This window comes from Pelobates fuscus, chromosome 1, assembly GCF_036172605.1.
Source record: "Pelobates fuscus isolate aPelFus1 chromosome 1, aPelFus1.pri, whole genome shotgun sequence".
Taxonomy (NCBI): domain Eukaryota; kingdom Metazoa; phylum Chordata; class Amphibia; order Anura; family Pelobatidae; genus Pelobates; species Pelobates fuscus.
Window position 1 is genome coordinate 319,970,281 of NC_086317.1, and position 19,372 is coordinate 319,989,652.

General features: G+C 40.5%; 1 protein-coding gene across 2 annotated transcripts in view; it reads left to right on the forward strand.

The window, feature by feature from the left end:
• Positions 1–19,372, forward strand: part of LOC134615067 (cohesin subunit SA-2-like) — a 66,150-nt gene that overhangs the window by 19,187 nt on the left and 27,591 nt on the right. For both annotated transcript variants that reach the window (XM_063459444.1, XM_063459453.1), the window contains exons 12-18: positions 868–966; positions 3,240–3,319; positions 6,083–6,190; positions 12,504–12,612; positions 14,489–14,606; positions 17,532–17,635; positions 18,868–18,960. In XM_063459444.1, the coding sequence (XP_063315514.1) occupies positions 868–966; positions 3,240–3,319; positions 6,083–6,190; positions 12,504–12,612; positions 14,489–14,606; positions 17,532–17,635; positions 18,868–18,960 (711 nt within the window). The remainder of the gene's footprint in view (positions 1–867; positions 967–3,239; positions 3,320–6,082; positions 6,191–12,503; positions 12,613–14,488; positions 14,607–17,531; positions 17,636–18,867; positions 18,961–19,372) is intronic.

Genomic DNA, 19,372 nt, shown 5'->3' on the forward strand with positions numbered 1-19,372 from the left:
ACAGGAACGAGGAGACTGATGAGACACAGGAACGAGGAGACTGGTGAGACACTAGAAAGAGGAGACTGGCAAGACACTGGAACTAGGAGACTGGCGAGACACTAGAATGAGGAGACTGGCGAGACACTGAAACTAGGAGACTGGCGAGACACAGGAACGAAGAGACTGGCGAGACACTGGAACTAGGAGACTGGCGAGACACTTTAACTAGGAGACTGGCGAGACACTGGAACTAGGAGACTAGCGAGACACTGGAACTAGGAGACTGGGGAGACACAGGAATGAAGAGACTGGCGAGACACTGGAACTAGGAGACTGGCGAGACACTGGAACTAGGAGACTAGCGAGACACCGGAACTAGAAGACTAGCGAGACACAGGAACGAAGAGACTGGCGAGACACAGGAATGAGGAGACTGGCGAGACACAGGAATGAGGAGACTGGCGAGACACAGGAAGTAGGAGACTAGCGAGACACTGGAACTAGGAGACTGGCGAGACACTGGACTAAGGAGACTGGCGAGACACTGGAATCCGGACACTGGCGAGACACTGGAAGGGTGAAGGTTTTTGTGATTACTCCCATGGTTGTAAGATGGGCTGTTATTAATGTGCTACCTTTCTCTTGAAACTGACCATCTTTATGTGAAAATAGCCACCATGAACTTAGAAAAGAGATGCCAGGGAAAGCGGCTGGCAGGGCTGTCTGTTTTTTTAAAGGATGGTTGATCTTCAAGACTGAAATATCTAGAATGTATGCATTGTGACCCCAGCAACCCATGTAGCACCTAGTGCATAGTTCTCCATCACGTACATGGAATGTTATACAATGACAAAGTAAAACAACACTGAATACTGGTTTTTACAGGTCCCAGAAGTACGTCTAAAATGTCTGGTGGCTCTGCAGGGACTGTATGATAATAAGGATCATGTTTCCAAGATGGATCTTTTTACTACCAGGTTTAAGGTAAATTCTCCATAATACACTATTTCATTAAAAACAGGGAGACAAATAAAAGCATTGAGAGAGGGTTATCAAGGCAAACCTATATAGTTTTCTGAAGTAGAGAGGTAAATGAAAGCCAACAGAATGAAGCTCAACTTACCCAAAATAGCACTTGTTTTGCTTTGATAAATCTCCCCCATCGTGCGATGTATTTTGCTTAATATTTATCCCACTTGCTTATGACAAAGGTGTGTGAACCACGTATACACCATGGTAAATGGTCTTGAGAAGTTAGTTTCCATGTTCATCTATCCAAATAAAACCTCTTCAGATCTTATATACTGTGGATATAATCCCAAAGAAACCCCTGTTTCAATCAAAATTAGAACATGAAAAATTCAAAAAATAGCTGTATTCTAGTGGCACTTTGTTTCATTTTAATCAGTTTTGGAACTAGTGATAATTTATGCAGTATAACCTGATTTTTTAATTTTATTTTTTATTTATTACTGGTATTTAAAAAGCACCAACTTATTCCACAGTGCTGTAATTGCTGGACTACCCTGGAGAATAGGATATTTACGGATTCTGATTTTCATTATGAATAGTAAAACCCTCCGTATGGTTCTTTTTTTTTTTTTTTTTTTAAACATTCTGTGTTTATTGTATTTTTCACCTTCTATATAGAGTTTTACAGAGAAGATACAGTTGTTATACAAGCCATCATATACATGTATACTATGCGTCGTGTCCATTTGTGTGCTGCGCATAGCAGGTTTCCTTTTGTTGGGGGTTTGGGCGCAGTTAAGTTTTGCGCAGGTTCTGTCCGTCGGTTTATTGGCTCAGGTAGCGTGTTAGAAGGTGCATTGTATAAAAACGGTAAAAAACAGCAAAACAGTAAAACAGTGTGACATGAGTACCATGTGTACTGACATATAAGTACCAAACATAAAACTTTGTAGCCATTGGTCTCGGATGTTAGGTGGTATTTCTCTGGGGGTCATTGGGGTTTTAAGTTGGTGTGAACATGGCTTATTTAGGGTTGTTGCGAGTCTGCCCTGTGGGGGCTTTGCGTGTGGGTCAGGAGGAAGTCTTTAGTATTGGATGTGCAGGTGGATTATCGGTCCCGGCCCCTTTGGGACTCGAGTCGATTGCCCTTTGCTTTTAGGGCTCTTGTGCTTCAGGGATTATTTATGATAGAGAGGGTTCATTCAGCCACGGGTCCCATATTTTAAAAAAGTTGTGGGACGTTTCGTGAACCTGCACTGAAAGTCTGTCCATCTCTATTGCTTCCTTTGCTTTGCAGGTGACTGTGGATAGTGTGGGGATGTTAGGGGTGCCCCAGAGTTCCGCAATTGCCCTTCTAGCTGCGAGGGCCGTTCTATTTGTTAGTTTATTTTGTGCTCTGGTTAACGGTTCCCAGGGTTTGGAAAGAAGCCATATCCAGGGGTCTAGGGGTATGTCTATTTGGAGAAGTGTGGAGACCAATCGTGCCACCTCTGCCCATAATGGTGCCAGTTTGGAGCAGTGTCATTGGTGTATGTATGTACCCCTGTGTCCACATTGTTTCCAGCACAAGTCTGAGTCGGTCCTACCCATGTGGTATAACCTCGTGGGAGTTAGGTACCATCGTAATAGTGTTTTGTAGGCCTGTTCCTTGTGGTTTATGCAAATGGATATGGATGCGATGGCCTCCCATATGTCCTGCCAGTCAGTCGGGTCCTCTAGTGGGCCCAGGTCCCTCTCCCAAGCCGCCACATAGGCCATTGCTCCCGGGGGTAGGGTGGTGATTAGTAGTAGGTAGTTATCTGTGATTTAGCCCTTGCGGATTGGATTGTTTATGCATGCTCGTTCGAAGGTTGTGGGTCTGGTGGTGGCCGCTGTTGTGTTTTCTGGGAGTTCTAGGAAGCTTTTTAGCTGTAGGTATCTAAAGAAGTCATGTGTGTTGTACGGTGAGTGCTGTTGGGGTAGGTCATTGTACTGGAGTAGTTTCCCTCCAGCAAAGAAGTGGTAGAGCCTATAAAGGTCGTTGTATTCATAGTGCATAAAATCTTTGGGGTTCATGCCAGGGCTGAAGGCTTTGTTGCGCAATATGGGGGTCAGTGGTGTCGGGCTGTTGATGATAGAGTATTTTCTGGTAAGTTTGCGTATGGTTCTTTTTAAAGTGCTATTTGGCTAAGATGATTGGAAACTGATGTCACAAGATCAGGTGTACACATTTTATTTTTTATAGTCAGACACACCCATTGTTAATTAGAGATTTATTATTTGTTATGTTTTTTCATGTCTGTTAGGATCGCATTGTATCCATGACGTTAGACAGAGACCATGATGTATGTGTGCAGGCTATGAAGCTCCTTGTTTACATATCACAGTATGTATTTTTTCTTTTGTTCCTTTATTCTTTTGTTATATATAGTTATGCTCATTATTCTCGATAATTTAAATTGGTATTCAAAGTTTCTTTATTCTAAACTATTTTAAAGATGCTTGTTACCGATTCTTAAATTGGTAACAATACAACATCCAGACAATGATACCTACATGCAAAATCTCACTTTGGTTAATACTGTACATTAAAATTGCAGCATTTTTATACATGGTTAGTTAGATGATCTCTCTTGAGTTGGACTTCCACATTCTGCATTACCATGTTAGTCTAGTACCATCTCACTAATAAGTTAATGCAATGTTCTAGGTAAAATCAATGTTCTTAGTAAGTACATGAAAAAGCATCTTGTAGTAAAGCCAAGATATGGTGTCTGTAAACTGGCTAATACTAAACACTCAATTCTGTGTTTAAAACAGCAGATTATGGATTTACAAAAGTTGTTCTGCTATAATTCTCACTAAAGTGATAACATGACATTTGAGGTGAATTTCAGTAAGTATAAAGTAGCTAAACAGGAAGCATTGCTGACTTAGATAAATTTTCCAGTTCTGCTATTTTGGCCTTAAATATGAAATCTTCTTCGAATTCTCACCTTATTAGTGAATAACCCTATTAGTTCTTTCATTTTGTGTCATGTATTGCAGAGCGCCTTGATCTACATTTTTTATTCTAGTATATCCGCATATAATGTACGACATACTACCTTTCATTACTGGAAGAATATTATCCCAGAGTAAATGTTTGCCTTTACTTTTCATATACAAACAATGATTATTAAATCTGTTTTCAAAGCAAACATCCTTATACAAGTCTTATACGTAACAAAATAATTTCATTAAGGTTGTTTGTTTTGTACCTATAGCATTGGAAATATGTAAAGGTTAAACTTGTATCAATTAAATATGTTTGTAAATTTAGATTTTGCCACTAGAGGGCGATATATCCCACGCACTGTCATTTTGTACCATAGAGTCGGTTGGATTTTTGTATGTGTGTGTGTGTGTGTGTTCTTTTGTCAACTGGGATAGATCTAATAGATCAGTAGATCTATTAGGGATAGACTAATAGATCCATCATTTGAGGAGAGGGTCTGTCTGCTGTTACTATTCATACCAGTAGATGTTCTTATATCCATTTGGTAAATTCCCTTAATAAGGCAATTTGTAATATTCAATTTTAACCCATTCATGCCAATAGGGATACAAAATGTATAAATATCACGATGGCACTGAGAATCTAGCAGGCAAGTAATATAGCTTAAAACAAAACTTGATGTTTATTATTTTAAATTGCATAAAATACATCATTGTAATACCATTAAGACTGCAACGTTTTGCATCCTTACTAGTTTTACTGAAAACAAAAAGTAAGCTGATCAATCAATTCAGCCACATTTTCTGTATTTTTTTAAAAACGCATTTTGTATATAGTCATTAGGATAGTGAATTAGCATGCATCATAACCTTCATTTATAACTAGATGCAATAGGCAGAAATTAATTATATAGCTCAATGTTATCTTAAGGGAGCAGTAGGTGCTCTGTCACTCAAACTTAAAGTAATTGGGGGGGGGGGGGGAGAGGGGTGGGGACATAACAAGAAAAACTGTAATGAGGAGAAAAACATGAAATATTTCCTATTTCCCAGCGTCAAAAGTTAAAGTTGTAAAAAAAAAAAAAGATGACAAAATGGGGTAATACCATAAAATGGATATGAAATATTACAGTGACACGCCAGTTTTGGAAAACTTTGAGCCTATTAATTACATAAATACAGACAGGTGACAATGAGAGCACAATGTCAGAAATCTAGTAGATGGACTGCACACCCCAAATATTAATTAGATAATTGGATACTACCTATGGCAACTACACAGACTGGAGTGGCATCATCTTCATCCAATACACATTAGCCAAGAAGGTCCGGACACACAGATGTCATTCCCAAGCACATTTTATTTTATCATAGAGTACAGGAACGTCTCGGCTCTTAAACAGAGCTTTTTTCAGGCTTGATCCAATAAAGTCTGCTTGGGAGGAGATGACCTCTAGGGATCTGCCCATTTTTTTGCTAAGAAAAGCACAATGGGCACAATATGCAAAGAAGACCCAACCGTTTAATAAAATAAATAAATCAGAAACAAGTACAATTGATGTAGAAGATTTCTAGCAACAAATGATAAACATAACGGTCCTTGGTTAAATAATCTGTCCTTGGCTGGGAGCTGATTGTGCTGTTAGTGGTAAAGTAGTGTGTGCAATCTTGATATGGATAAGAAAAATTAACAAATAAAGATCAGGTTTGTGTCTTCGGAAGGAGAAACAGATGATGCCACTGGTTGTCTCCAATTTAACTCCCAACATATAATCTAACAATGTCCTACACCAATTTAGGAGCATATCCTTATGAACTGCTGAAATGTATCCATTTTATGTGCTGTTGTGTTTTCCTAAATCAAATTAAAGGCTGCATTATAATAAAGCTGGTAAAGATTTCAGTGAAATGTAAAACCTCTGCGTACCAGTTTCTTAGCACAATTGTACTTAAAGCCAGAATAATCCTTTGTACCGGTCGTTGTGATTCTGCTGGCGCTGCCAGTATGTCAGGCCATGAGCCACTCTGCCCAGATGAAGAATTCCTTTGATTGTGTGAATAGACAATTGATGTATATCTCACTCAGTCATTGCTGAGATCAACAAGGCATAACCTCAGACTGCCTAATAAGAAGTGCTCTGTCTCCGTGCAGGAATTGTGAAGATGTGCTTACAAGTGAGGACTGTGAGAGCCTGTACCAGTTTGTTTATGCAGCACACAGGCCGCTGGCAGCAGCAGCTGGAGAATTTCTCTATAAAAGGTAACTGGAGGGCAATCTGTGGTTTATATTCCAATTTACAGAAGGGCAGTGATACTCAGCAGAACATTATGTATGAAACGTGCATAAACAAAACAACCTTCATCTTGCTGTAGATGGTTCTCATTGTTTCTGCTAATTGACACCTATTGAAGCTCAGAATGGAACCCATTGAGATATTGACCATAGAAATCCAGATTGTCTATATTGTAATGGCTAATAAGAAACATTTTCCGTATAAAGAAAATTCTGACTTGTTTTACTGTTATGCACATCTCAAACAATCTTCTATCCCTTTATTGTGTCTTTATTTACAAATTCCTAATTTTCTTCTGCTTATCAGATATGTTTACGGAAACATTATTAATGTATTTGAAGCATTGTCTAAGGTCCACTCCCTCCCTGGTACTTGGGATAAGTAGCTATACAACCATCGTAAATGTTAATAGGACCCAAGACAAGCCTCTATTTGTGTTTCTACTTCTCATTTACAAATCTCTAAGCTGAAGAGGATACACTCTGTGGGGAATCTGTTCTAGGACCAACATGTTTTCAATTGAAAAAAATTATTAATTAACTCCCTTTGCAATCCATCCCTTCTACCATGCAGAACATTCCAAAGCAGGCCCAAATGACATCTTTCAATTATACTCCTATCCCAATACCTTAGCTCCACCACTTAAACTCACATTGCTTGAACATATCTTCCACATCACATATCAACATCATACACGACCTCCACCAAATTACACTGCACCGACATTATAGACAGCAACCACATTGCATGCTGTACACAAAACACTTGGCACCCACATCTCACACAGGGCTCTCACATAACAATCACCGTTAGCTATGGTACCCCGTAGCAAAGACACTGTCTTTACATTTTGTTTGAGAGGCGAGTGGTTACATGTGATGCTGTGGCGGGGGAGGGTAGAGATTTAACCCCTTAAGGACACAACTTCAGAAATAAAAGGGAATCATGACAGCATATTTCCGTCATGTATCCTTAATGGGTTAAAGCAGCCCACAGCATGCCCAGGCAGCATTGATATCATGCACTAAATAAATACATGTGGTGACTGCATAATGAGCATGGGGAAGGTGCTGTGGACTGTTGAAGAATCTGCAACTGTTCCCTTTGCCCCACATTTAATGCATCTCTGAGATTGATGGTGGGTGTCGTTCAAAGATGCTTGAGTGACAATGACTGCCTATCCCTGCCCCTGGCAGCTGCAAGCCTTTACTTTATTTCAAAGACATCTAGTACCTTAATTGGTCAATGGTAACCTAGACATGTGTATTTCAAGACAAATAACTATACGTGAACACTTGCATCATACAATAAATGAGTGGCCTGTCTTATACTCACATTGCTTTTTTTCATGTGTTCTAGAAATAATTTTATATGGAAATAGAGAATCTAACTATTAGTAATCAAGGAGAGGTTTATGAGCACTGCTTTGTTTGTGGGAATGTGTGTGTGGGTGATATGTAATATTGTGTATGTGTGGGGTCTACTTGGGGTATTGCATATGGGAGGATGCTGGAGGGGTTGTGTATGTGGGTTGTTAGTGGTGTTGTATTTGTGTTGGCTGCTTTGAAGCTGTGAATTTGTGAGTGTGTGCCATGTGTAGTATGTTTGGGGAGGCGTCTTCTGCAGTTATGTGTGTGTCTAGCTGCGTGTGTTGATTCCCTGTGGTTCAGTGGGGATCGGCCTGTCCAGGTACAAGTTGAGGGCAGGAGCTATGCTGGATGTTGCAGGCTGTCCTCCTCAAGTGCTGTGAGGAAGTGATCTGAGATTCACAGATCTCCCCAGCCTGTTTTGGTGTGTCAGCCTTGCGTGCTGAATCCATGACATGTGTTCCATAGGTTGCTAACCCTTGTGCTACATTGTCCGACAGTCTGAACACATGTAATATAGTTTATTGCCCTTAAGGTTAAACTCTTTGCTGTTTGGTCACATTCTTGTTAAGTCTTTAAGTGGTAGCAGCCAGGTATATCCCCTCCAGCCAGGTATATTCCTGGATTTATGTGTCTGAGTGCAGACTGTAAAGTCCAATGTATCCGTTCCTCAGTGTTTATAACTGAGCCACTGGTTTGCTAAGGCAGGTACATAAAAACAACAACAGAATGTTGAAGTCCTGGTGCAGGTCTGAATATTGGTTTAAAAAACCTCTATAGACTGCCAGTAGCGGACAAACCACATTTTCTGAGCTCCAGCATCAACAAACGAAAACAACGTTAAAAATCGAAAACACACAACAGGAACAGACACCATTGCAAACCCAGCAAGCATGGGTAGAAAAACAAAGAAAAAAAACCCCAACAAGCCCCGGATGGGGATGAATATTGGGGATATGCTCCGACAAGTGCACGAGACGACTGCCTTGGTGCATTTATAGAGGATCCGCGATATGGGGAGCCTCCTGACTTACCACTAAAGGTGCCTACACCACGAACCCCATGGAGCCCAGACTCCCAGCCTGTCACAATGGGAGTGCTGAAAGACCTGCTCACAGGCCTCCAGAGAACTATCCAAGCTGATGTGGCCACCCTCTGTACAAACATCACAGGCCTAGTGGAAAGGCTGAGCACTCTGGAGACCTCCTCAGATGGACAGACACAGAAGATTGCAGCATTAGAGAACCTGGTGAAAGGCCTACAGCAGCAACAAGCAATAACCAAGCAGCGGTTTGCCGCCCTGGAGGATCAGAGGTGGCGCAAGAACCTCAAGGTACGAGGCATAACCAAGGAAATCCCGGTGGCCGAACTCCCACACCTGGTGAGACGCCTGCTGGCGGCGCTGCTAACACCCAAACAAGCCAAGACCGTCAATCTTGACGGTTTTATTCCACATCCCTTAGCTGAAGAAGGCCCCAGCGGCAGACCCAAGAGACTTGGTAGTGCGCTTTCAAAACATGAAAGACAAATCGGCGGTGATGGCTGCCCTCAAGGGGACTTCCCTGTACTCCTTTGAGAACATGGGGCTCTCATTCTATGCGGATATTTGCACAATGGTGTGGAGAAAAACGTTCCAGCCACTTTCCACCCTCCTCCGAAACTGCAGTATCCGGTACTCTTGGCGGTCACTTCGAACTCTCATATTCACCCACGAAGGTTCCACCTACCCGATACGTGAGATGCCTGAAGCGGCTGCCCTACTAGAGACACTCTGCCTCACACGAGACTGTCTAGGCCCCAGCGGCAACCCACAGATGGGACCCACCAAAGTCACCCCATTCGTCCCCCAACAGGCGGAAGTTAGTGCCTATGCGGCAACAACCACCTGAGGTGTACCACAGCCTGACATACTCTGCACACATACCGAAGCGGGACTACACCCTGTTCCAAATTATTATGCAAATGATATTTTTCTCATTTACCTAAATAATTGATGTAAATAATAGTCAGCATAATTCTCATGTTATCAACTTTTAAGAGTACAATTTAAATTTTATTGAACAAACCTCCTAATGATAACAGTATTTTTTTTAAACATAAAAAACTTACAATGCACTGTTCCAAATTATTACGCACAGTATGTTTCAAAACACTTTATAGGTTGTAAAGAACTGAAAATTGTCATTTGTTGTGTTTGCAGCATATTTACTGAAATCAAAAGCTATTTAAATCAAACTTATAACAACATTTTAACTTTTTAAATATTTTAACAGGTCCTGTTACATTTTAACATAGGATCCCTTATTTGGTAGTAGCTATACAAGTCTTGCATCCATTGAACTTGTGAGTTTTTGGACAGTTTCTGCTTGAATTTGTTTGCAAGATTTCAGAATAGCCTTCCAGAGCTGCTGTTTGGATGTAAACTCCCACCCTCATAGATCTTTTGCTTGAGGATGGTTCTCAATAGGATTGAGGTCAGGGGAGGATGGAGCCCACACCATGACTTTATCTCCTTTTATCCCCATAGCAGCCATTGATGCAGAGGTATTCTTTGCAGCATGAGATGGTGCATTGTCATGCATGAAGATGATTATGGAAAGCATAGTTCTTCCTTCTGTACCGGGGAAGAAAGTGGTCAGTCAGAAACTCCACATGCTTTGCAGAGGTCATCTTTACACCTTCGGGGACCCTAAAGGGGCCGACCAGCTCTCTTCCCATGATTCCGGCCCAAAACATGACTCCACCACCGCCTTGCTGACGTCGCAGCCTTGTTGGAACAGAGTGGATGTCCACCAACCATCCACTACTCCATCCATCTGGACCATCCAGGGTTGCACGGCACTCATCAGTGAACAGGACTGTTTGAAATTAGTCTTCATGTATTTTTCTGCCCAATGCAGCCATTTCTGCTTTTGAGCATTAGTTAGCAAGACTCTGGAGGACTCTACACCTTGATGTCCGTGGGACTCCAGAGGCACCAGCAGCTACAAATATCTGTTTGCTGCTATGTAATGGTATTTTAGCAGCTGCTCTCTTGATCCGATGCATGGATCTGGCAGAAATCTTCCTCAATGAGCCTTTATCTGCTGAACCCATCTGTGCTCTGAATCAGCCACAAATCTCTTAATAGTGCGATGATCATGCTTACGTTTTCGTGAAATAGCTAATGTTTTCATACCTCGTCCAAGGCATTGAACTATTTCACTCTTTTCGGCAGCAGAGAGATCCTTTTCTTCCCCATATTGCATGAAAATGGTGCTCTGCTTAATAATGTGGAACACCCTCCTTTAGTAGTTTTTCCTTAAATTGCGCTCACCTGGCAATCTAATTATCACAGGTGTCCGAGATTGTTTTCAGTGATCAAAAGAGCCCTGAGACACAATGCCATCCATGAGTTAAACTGAAAAACAAAATATTTAATCTTTGTGACACTTAAATAGAATTTGCATAATAATTTGGACCAGGGTGTATAGATTACCTTCATTACTAGACCTGTACATAGATTGTTATACCTGTTAGTTTTGTTTTAATTGCCATCCATTCTGCGCTTACCCCACTCTAAAATCATACTCGCACTCTGATGGGTTGACTTAGTAGCCAACAGCTACCCCCTCCCCCCCGTCTCTAACCATTACATATAGCCATATGTTGTAGGCTCGACATGTCTTGGTAACACAGAGGTGTAAAGCCCTTAGATAGCAGTCCCACACACCTAAGGCCAGTCAGCGGCCACACGTGCCACATAAGGGACGTCATAGACCCAGCCAGCACCCACTGACATAAAATCACCTCCCTACTAAACTAAACATACAGCCCCAGCTAGCTAGCCACACCATGATTCAGCAAAGTACGTGTCAGAAGGCACAACCCCGAGTCCAACACTCACGGTGAGCATGGACACACATATCATCACGGACCACAGGCTGGCCAATTTAGAAACATAGATACATACATTACCCCATTACACCTATGAAACCCTCGGCTCACAGAAGCCATCACTGTTGCGAATTGTGTTTTGTTCTTTATCTTCCACTATGTTTATTGTACTGTTAGCACATGTAAACTATTGCTCCCCCACTCCGAGGAGCCTGAGAAAGATAGAATTGTAATACAAAAAGTTTAGCCTGCCGCAGCAACAAGGTCTACAGCCGATCGCATTATCTTGCTACCTTTATGCCTATACTCAAAAACTGTGCTAATACTTCGACAGCCATATTGTTTTAATATGTGTTTTACTAAACCTGCCTATGCTGTTGTGGCAAGACAGGCATGTCTGTTACTCAAGCACAACAAAAATAAAGAATTATAAAATGCTCGATCCAGAACATCCACAAATAGTGAATAACATCATAATTTGCTTTGTTGAAAAAAAATACAAATAAATAAATAAATAAATAAAAAACCTCTATAAAGTAGATTCATCTTTTAAAAAATCTATATAAAGCAATTGGGTTTTGTGATATAATATTTTTAATTAAACACCTAAAAGAATGCTGCATATTTTGACATAAGCATGATTCTTTTAAAATCATTGGTAAATCAATAGAATATATTTTGTTTTGAAATAAACTAGGACTGAGAAATTACCGTACTGTAAAAATCAATGTGTTTGACAATTGAGAAAAGAAGGTGCAATGTAATTATAAACCCATAATGTTTTGTAGCAACATGAAAATTGCCCTTTGGTTAAAGATTTTTTACATAACGGACACGGCCTTGTATTGATTGTGTGTAATATCTTTAATAATATAGCATCAAAATCCATTCAAATGTTGTTAGAAATAGGCCCCCTTCCCAAGAGAATCTGGATATTTTGCTTTATCTATGCACATCATATCTCATGCAATATAGTATCTATTGTGCGTGATGTTATTCCAACTCATTCAGGACTCATTCAATGTGTTTCTCCCAGGCATTTAAATCAGCTGGCAAGAGAACAAATCAGCCTACATAGGAAGGAGGAGATTGAACACAATGCCATTCAATTGAGAGCCCTCTTGACTTTCTTCAGCAACAGTGAGGTGGGTTGTAGATCTGGAAGTGGTGGCTTGAAAAAGATCTCCAGATCAGATATTTAATCTGTCTGTTGCTTGCGATGTTTACAAAATCATTTTTTAAAAGAATAACATAATCTATTATTTTCATAAAATAATACAGTGAGGGCCACAGTTGAGCATAACTCCTTTACATAGCATACCACGGTGCAAGGAAAAGGAAATACTCTTTAAAAATTGGCTTATACTTAATGCCCTCATTGCCCAAAGGAGGTCCAGATCACATAGACAGATTTACTCTACACGAACTGCTAAATATATTAAATATATGAACACTTTGTGGAAGCTGCTTGTAGTCATGATGTAAAGAATCTTCCTGAATAGGGAATCATTTTAAAACCACCGACTTGGAAATTCCATACACTGTTTATTGTTATATGGCCAGTGCTGTGTGACAGTGTATAGAAGTCATTCAGGAATGGAAGTAATTAACTATGGTGGAGATCCAATTAAAAATTATTATTATCTAATTATTGTAACTGACTTGTTCTCTCTCTCTGGTCGGTTGTACGTACCCCCTTGTTCGTATCACGAATGAAGATGAGTGTTCCCCTTTTTATACCCCCCCCCCCCCCCGCCGAACACCGACCACCCCCTGGCTTGTTAACTTCAAAGGAGTAAATGGCTCAAGTGCTTTTCCTGGTTGACCGCCATTCGTATAACCAAATACATGGGCTCTAGTAAATGGCGGCAGTGGTACATGGTCGTTGAATGCTTGGAACTCTTTTCGGCTGCACGATCCCGCAGACCCCAGGAAAACTGTACGACTGCACGTTCCAGACAAGTTAGGAGAATGCCGTTCAGGAGAAAGAACCGACTAGGGGGAGCATTCACTCCCTAATAGCCTGGGGGAGCATTCGTCGGTGTTTGCACCGGTACTCCTGAAAGTTTACCGGGGGTGCCTCTTTTTCTCTAGAACTGTTTTGGGCTATCACCTAGTGGTCAGAATGGCGATTCCGTTCTACCAAATGGATCTATTCGGGGATATAAGACTTGTGGGGTTCCTGTGTAGTGTGACTGTATTTTCGGGGTGTTTTATGCATTTATGTATTTCATGTATGGTTCCCTGTAACTGAGAGATAATTGAGTTTTTGACTCAATTATCTCCCAGACACATGGACGCCTGGGAGGGATTTGTTTAGTATTGAATGGAGACACCATGCTGGGGGTCTGTGCATAAATAGCCGAGTGTGGCTCAATAACTCACAGAACTATGTGTCGTCCAGTTACTGGGGAGAAGGAAAGCTATTCACTTCACAGTGCCTTGTTCCAGAGTTCCAGTTACCACGGATCCAGAGGAGAAAAGTCCTTGTCAAGACTAGAGCTTCGCTACAATTATATAATAGGGTCTAAGACCTCAGTTTGGGCCAGAAGAAGTACAATCCATGTTTAATTTCACTTGTTTCGAGTGAGGCTCTTAATCAGAGCATGAATGCACTAACTTCTATGAGTTTAGATAAGTAGAAAAACCTCATGGATAGATGAGATTAGACCAACTCCCTGCTCAATGCACACCAGCAGCAGTCCATATTTGTCTGTGTACCCAATGGAAGAGAATTAAAAATGCATAAATACTGATAGTGTGCCTTGAGGACTAGTTTAGGACACATGGTAAGAAACACTTGTGATTTTTTTAATCGTTTTAGTTTTATTGGTATTGATAGTGTTAGGATAGGACAGTGTATGAAGAGGGGAGAAAAAAATAGCCGTAAGTTGAAGAAACGCTAATACTGGTTGTTTTATAGATATGTCAGTAAAATAAGAAGGCTGTTTCTGTGAAGTATTGTAAGGCTATCGGTAGTTTTGTTGTAGTTTAATCAGATGCCTTCTTTCTTTACCATAGCTACACCAGCACTTGACATACCTTGTTGACAGCCTATGGGACTGTACAACTGGCTTCCTCAAAGACTGGCATTGTATGTCCACCATCCTGCTCCAAAAAGGAAACAATCAACAGACTGGTAAGGACCCTGAATACCTGTTCTGGATATCATGTTCCCAGTGGTAAAAGTCAATTTATTCCTGGATTTATGTGTCTGAGTGCAGTGTAAAGTCCAATTCTTACTTTACTCTGACATCCAGATGTCCTACAGCCTGCTACCAGCAATATATTCCCGACACAACTATCCTGTCTAAAAGACTTAAATGTGTACATTTTGATTTTATCATCTTTTATTTCTCTTTGGTGCTGTACATGAAAATTAAAAGTGTTGAATTATTTTGTAAGTCATTAATACCTTTCAGGTATCTCACTCTACAATGGAGACCTTCTGGTTGATGACCAAATCTCTCTGAACTTTGCAGTATTTCAGTATTGTTACAATACGCAGAGTGTCAGATGTACATTAATACATAACGATTATTCACCATATTAACAAGTCCTGGGGAAAAAAGTGTGGGAACTCACCCAAAATCCAACTCCCCTCCCCACTCCTCCCTCCCAAAAAATTAATTATACGCTTGTACGCATATATATTTCTCAGAAAATACAGTGCAACAGTTATTGTAAAGTGCCAGTTTACAAAGACATCTCCAAAACATGCAATAAACAAATACATATAGAATAGTTGTAACAAAATAAGTTAACTATGCAATAAACGTATAAATATAGAACAGTTGTAACAACAAAAACAATTTAGTCATATTTGTTATATTTTAGATAAGCAATTCCCTTGTCAATTATACACAACTGCCAGCTTTGCGAATAGCCTACATATGTCTGATATGATTCTAAGTGAAACATCTGCAGGTATTCTACAAACAACGGCCGCTGTTATTTCGACTTTGTGCAGTAAACAAATCTTTTGTTTGTTACTCTAACAGTAACATATATTGACCAATGCTAAATACCAAGCATGAAATTAATAAGATGAATGAAGTGATTGATAGGGTAACCGATTAATTACAGTGTTCCCAAAACAGTCTAAAACAAAACAAGTTTAATACAATAAAAAAAGCCACATACAGGTTCACAATCCCACCTGTGCCCAATAACCTGTTTGTGGTAATAGGCTAGGCATACCCCTTTATATCATGACATCCATGTCAAGTCATCGGTCATTCCCCTTGTGCTCAAACAAGAATGGATAGAGTAAAAAATATGGTTCTTAAAAGTTCAGTTTTACTGCTTAGCAGAGGCTCTAAGTAATTAAAAGCTTATATCACACACACTTTCATTCAGTTGAACTCCAACTCACATTATTTTCAACTGAGGAGCAGACTAAGAGGATCCACATAGTTTGCCATATTTACTCTGAGCACCTCTGCAGTAGCAAACAGATAATGCTGCTTGTAAATTGGCCATAAGGACAAAGTTTTTTTTTTTTTTTTTTTTTTTATAATCATCTTTATTTAATAATTTTGTTTTGTACAGTCAGCCAGTATATTAAATGATATTCGTTAAACGTAACAAAAGCATTTGTGGATTTTAGTTTTAGTTTACATCGTATTCAAATCACAAATATATTGTCCTGATATAAAGAATATCGTAAAAAAAATACATCATAAAGCGTACTTTGACTGACTTAGTAAAAAAAAAAAAATACATCTTTCACACATTCATTCATACTTTCAGACTGAAAGATAGATCGTTCCCAGCTAATATTCATCAGTCAGGAGTAAAGAAGAAAAAAGAACATAGTGATTGTGCATATTGTTCCCTCAGTATGGGCCAGTAGGACAACGTTTTTGAATCAATAAGCAGTATTGTGTCCTCTAGACCAAACCAAATTAGATACACAGAGATAAGACAAAAAAAATAAATTCTCAAACATTAAAGCAAATAATACGAAAGGTGTGCGTAATCTTCTAGCTACAAATATCTACTGTTTTTTTTTTTTTTTTGCTAGCTCATTCATCTGTCAGTTCACCCACATTACACAATTCCTGAAACAATGACATGGAGAGAGGTGGAATCAGAAAGTGATGGGGCAGGTGCGGTGTGGCCGGTGGTGGCAGGCTAATGATGCCAGGCTGGTGCTGTGACAGGGGGCGGGCGGGCTGTGAAGGTGAGCTGGGGCCTGGCAATGAATGGAGGGCAGGTGGCAGGCTCCGTTCATTCATTGTCCGGTCCTGCCTAGCGGCTCCTGGCTTGCAGTGCGTGGCCATGACAGCCCCCAGTACAGGCAGCCGGGCTGCTGATAATACCACGGGGCCGGTGATGGCGAAGGGAGGGAGGGGGTGCCGGCAGGGTGGCTCCCCTACCTGCAGGTGCTCCTGGAAGCGGATGGGAAGGATTTGAGCCATGGCGGTTGCTGTCTCCTGCCTCTCGCTGCTGCTGCCTCTTCAGGACTACTAACGGGAACGGCGTTCCTGCTGTGGAAAAAGCGTTCCTGCAGGACTCGACCCCTGACCGCAGCATTGTAATAGGTAACGAGTTTGAGAGCAGAAGTAGTACAATCCATCTTTAGTTTCACTCAAGTGAGGTGCTTAATAAGAGCATGAATGCACTTCATGAATGCACTAACTTCTATGAGTTTAGATTAGGAAAAAAAATCATGTAAAATAAAATTAGAGCAAACAGATACAGCCTACAGCACTGCCTTAAACAGCCTATGTTGGAAACTTCAAAACTAACAACACTCTTCCATTGAGAAAAATGCATTAGAAAGGTACATATCTTTCTAATGCATTATTTCTCAATGTGAGGTTATTGATAGGTGCTTTTACCGTATCATCTGCTAGTCCAAGGCTTCCACATTGAAAGGTGAGACACAGGGATCTGGGGCACTTTAGGATCAAACAGTTAAATACAGGACCTGGTGCCAGGACCTTTAGGCACCATAACAACTTAATTGAAATTAAGTTGTTGTGGTGCCCAGATTGTTCCTGTATGTAAATGAACTAAATATTGCTTAATATGTGTTAAATATGTCATGGTTTTTCAGCATTGAATGAGAGCCAGAAAAGTCTCCTGATAGAACTGATCCTGGCGAGCGTCCGGCAAGCTGTGGAAGGCCACCCACCCGTGGGGAGAGGATCAGCCAAAAAGGTGTGTGACCGCTGTTTTCAAAAGCAGCACTTTCAGAGTTCACAAACTTATGGTAGAACCTGAATACGAAAATCATCTGGACTTGCTGTGTCTTCAGACACTTGTAGGATTTAACTTAACTTACAATCAATCTATCTATCTATCTATCTATCTATCTATCTATATATATATCTCTCTATCTATCTATCGATCTATCTATCTAGCACTCAGTATCTCTTATTAAACTGGTGCGTATTCCGGCCCAAACACACTGTAGCAACTAATGTTGCTGTGTAATGTTACTTTGCAATAAAATATAACAATATTTCTGTCTCACACGTTCTGAAGACATAGTGCTTGATGGCCACTTGTTACTGCAGTATAATATTACATGTTTATGTATTTGTTAGTTTGCTTTCTATACACAAAAAACGAAATGATCCATTTTTGATAGTAGATTGCAGAGCAGGCTCCTGTGCATTATCCTTTTTAAAGATGCACCTAAGAGAAGCTCTTAACAAACGGCAGCAAATTCTTTCTATATGTGGATATTGAAGTTAGGGTTGAGAGATCCACAAGATTTAAATGAACATGTGTCACTTCTTCATGCTGATGGTGACTGCATGAAATGTATTGCCTTGACGAATTGTGACAAATCAATCACTCCAGGTACGGTAGTTCTCACTGGAACCTTGTTTGTTTGTTTTATTACCTACTAGCAGTGTATTCATTCTACATATTGCATGGCAGTTCTTTTTACTTACAACCCAACGGCATGGTATGTGTCCAGCAACACATGGTGGATCTGGCTATCTGAAGTACCTATGCTATGATTTACAATTACCCCATGTTGAGAAGCACTGTCTTAGCCTGTCCGTACTTTCTTTATTGTGTATTAAGTATCCAAATTACATAGCTGAACAGAGAAAATCGTCTGCACAGTACACTACATATCTCAGGACTGCCCCTGTATTCTAACAGCTGCTGTGATAGTTATTCTGCTAGACAACCCACGGCTCCTTGTGTGTCTAATAATAGCTCCAAATATAGCTAATAATAGCTTTACTTGTCCTTAACTTAGTGAAGCTTTGTGTTTGTATCAGTGGGATGCTAGCAACATGCATGCACTGGACTGTTTCACAGACACACTTCTGTTCTCATCTTTTATTAATACATTTATTGTCCCAGTTGCTGTCCGGTATTGGTTAAGATTGTCAGTCTCTGTTTATGTATTTACTGACGCTTTATATTAGGTCCTCTCTACCAAAGAGAAGCGAGTGCAGATGGAAGACAGTGTGAGGATTACTGAGCACTTTGCAGGGACTCTCCCACTGCTTCTGGTGAAGGTAACGAACAACTGACATGAACCAGTAATGTCATTCTGGAATTCCAAAAATTATATCACCCCCATCTTTTAGCTGCTCTTCGAATATACTTGAACTAAGATTGTGCCCATAACAGATCATAATAAGATTGACGGGAGTCTTCCTCATCTATTGGAAACCCCACGTGCCATTTAAGAACACATTATGTAAGAATAATCACTTTTCACTTCACGCCATGGAACAAAACCCTTGACACTACTGTGGGGAAAACACAGAATGTAACTGTCATCAGTCCCCAGCACTATGGTCCCCAGCACTCAGCACTCCATGAGATTCCTTTTCCCATGACCTACAGTGGGAGAGCATGGTAGATCTCTGACCCATAGCCTTTGATGGCTTGGTATTCTATTTATGCTCATCAATCACTGGAAAC